This window comes from Chaetura pelagica, unplaced genomic scaffold (assembly GCF_000747805.2).
Source record: "Chaetura pelagica isolate M959 unplaced genomic scaffold, ChaPel_1.0 scaffold217, whole genome shotgun sequence".
Classification (NCBI taxonomy): domain Eukaryota; kingdom Metazoa; phylum Chordata; class Aves; order Apodiformes; family Apodidae; genus Chaetura; species Chaetura pelagica.
The window spans coordinates 386,680-388,731 of record NW_009953903.1 but is presented as its reverse complement, the minus strand read 5'-3'; the positions used below and the strand labels follow the sequence as shown (position 1 = coordinate 388,731).

At 66.5% G+C, this 2,052-nt stretch overlaps 1 protein-coding gene across 1 annotated transcript in view; it reads right to left on the bottom strand.

Moving 5' to 3' along the window:
• The window catches only part of FCHSD1 (FCH and double SH3 domains 1), a 13,864-nt gene that overhangs the window by 7,757 nt on the left and 4,055 nt on the right, over nt 1–2,052 (bottom strand). Inside the window, exons 4-10 of the mRNA XM_010001407.1 lie at nt 1,967–2,036; nt 1,790–1,885; nt 1,198–1,305; nt 985–1,080; nt 532–762; nt 360–443; nt 81–237 (exon numbers count right to left, since the gene is read on the bottom strand). Of these exons, the coding sequence (XP_009999709.1) occupies nt 81–237; nt 360–443; nt 532–762; nt 985–1,080; nt 1,198–1,305; nt 1,790–1,885; nt 1,967–2,036 (842 nt within the window). The remainder of the gene's footprint in view (nt 1–80; nt 238–359; nt 444–531; nt 763–984; nt 1,081–1,197; nt 1,306–1,789; nt 1,886–1,966; nt 2,037–2,052) is intronic.

Here is a 2,052-nt window from a genome sequence, read left to right as displayed (position 1 = left end):
CCTGTCCCCTCTCCCTAGGGTTGGGGGTGATGCCCCTGTCCCCTCTCCCTAGGGTGGGGGGTGATGCCCCCAGCACCCACCTCCGGGCTCCAGCACCAGCTCTGCAGCCATGATGCTGGAAAGCTGGCGGTGCAGGGCAGAGGGTCCCAGGGGACCAGCCCCTGCCCCCTGCTCGCCACCCAGGGACAGCAGGTACTTTTCAGGGACGTAGCCAACCTGGCCCGCCTTGTTCCGAGCCTGAAGGGGGAGAAAATGCATGATTGTCCCAGCCTCCAGGGCCAGGAGAGCCCTGGGGACCTCTGAAACATGTCCCCCACTGCTGGGAGCTGGGGGGGGTGGGGGGCTCAGCCATCTCCCACCTTCACCCATTCCTCTGCGTCACCCTCCTCGATGACCTCCAGCTCCTCTCCCTGGGTGATGGACAGCTCATCTGCCTGGCAGCCCTGCAGGGGACAGGGGACAAAGTGGTGGGGAGGCTGGGGCTGCAGGAAGGGGGTCAGGCTGGGGCTGGGGGGACAGCTGTGGCTGTACCTGGTAACCGAAGATCACCCGGCAGGTGTAGGGGTAGGTGCGGGCAGCAGGGCCGGGCCCATTGTCCTCATCTGTCTCGTCACTGTCCTCGTAGTCATCAAACTCAGCTGGATCCAGCCCGGGGGGTGTCTCCTCACCTGCCCCCACCATGGCCCCTGCCAGCCAGGCCTCCACATCCAGCCCTGCTTCTCGCAGCAGAGCCAGCCGTGCCTCTGCCTTCACCCGGCTGACCTGCGGTGGTCGGGGAGGGGACACGGTCATGGCCTCAGGGGACACCTCTGGGGTGGGGGGACAGCCCAGCAAGCCTTGTTGCTCCAGGTCACTTCCCACGGTGGCCAAGCATCCCCAGCATCACATCTGCAGCACCATGTTCCCCATCCCTGGGCGCCCCCCTCCCCCAGGAAGGTGACAAATCTGAAGGTCACCCTGCTCCTCCTACCCAGGGGAACCCACCTCCACCTTCCGGATGTTTTCCCTCGCTTCTTCCACCTGCCTCTCCACGGCAGCCACCTCTGCCTCCCGGGCCCGCTCCTCGAGCCTCTGCAGCACCTGGGCGGGCACCCGCAGGTCAGCGAGGTGGTGGGAACCATGGGGGGAGGGGGGTGGCAGGAAAAGCCCCTCCCTGAGCCCCCCTCTCCGTGCCTCTTGGGACGGGACAGCACCCACCTCCTCGCAGTGTGCCCTGTGCTTGCGGTCCCGGGCCAGGCGCGTGGCCCAGCGCCGTGCCTCCTTCTCCAGGCTGGCCCCGTCGTCCCCGGGGGGCAGCAGGCACACCTGGGTGAGGGGGGGAGCTGAGAAGGACTCTGCAGATCCCCCCTCTCATGCCAGAATGTCACAGAACCATGGGATTGTTTGGGTTGGAAAAGACCTTTCAGGTCATCCAGTCCAACTGTGCCCCCAGCCCTGCCAAGGCCACCCCTGCCCCGTGTCCCTCAGCACCATCTCCAGGGCTTGGAAACCCCTCCAGGGATGGGGACTCCCCCCCTGCCCTGGGCAGCCTGGGCCAGGCCCTGACAACCCTTGCCAGGCAGGAATTGTTCCCCAGATCCAACCTCAACCTCCCCTGGCACAACTTGAGCCCATTTCCTCTTGTCCCACCCCTTGTTCCTGGGGAGCAGAGCCCGACCCCCCTGGCTCCAACCTCCTCTCAGCAGCTGCAGAGCCAGCAGGTCTCCCCTCAGCTCCTGCTCTCCAGGCTGGGCACCCCCAGCTCCCTCAGCTGCTCCTGCTCACACTTGTGTCCCCTCCCTCCACCTACCTCCTCCATCCCAGCGAGATGGAGGTGCTGCTGGAGGGCCAGGGCAAAGGCAGGGTGGTCCTGCAGGAAGAGGAAGAGGTCCTGCTCCCGGGAGACCTGCGGCAGGGAAGCAGTGTGGGGTCAGGGGGGTCAGCCGGTTCCCTACTGCCCGTCCCCCAGCGGGAAAGCTGCTGTTACCCGCCCAGATGCCTCAGCAATGCCCTGGAACCATTCCTGCGTGGCCCGGCAGGGCTCCACTCCCGTCTGACTGGCCGGCGACAGGG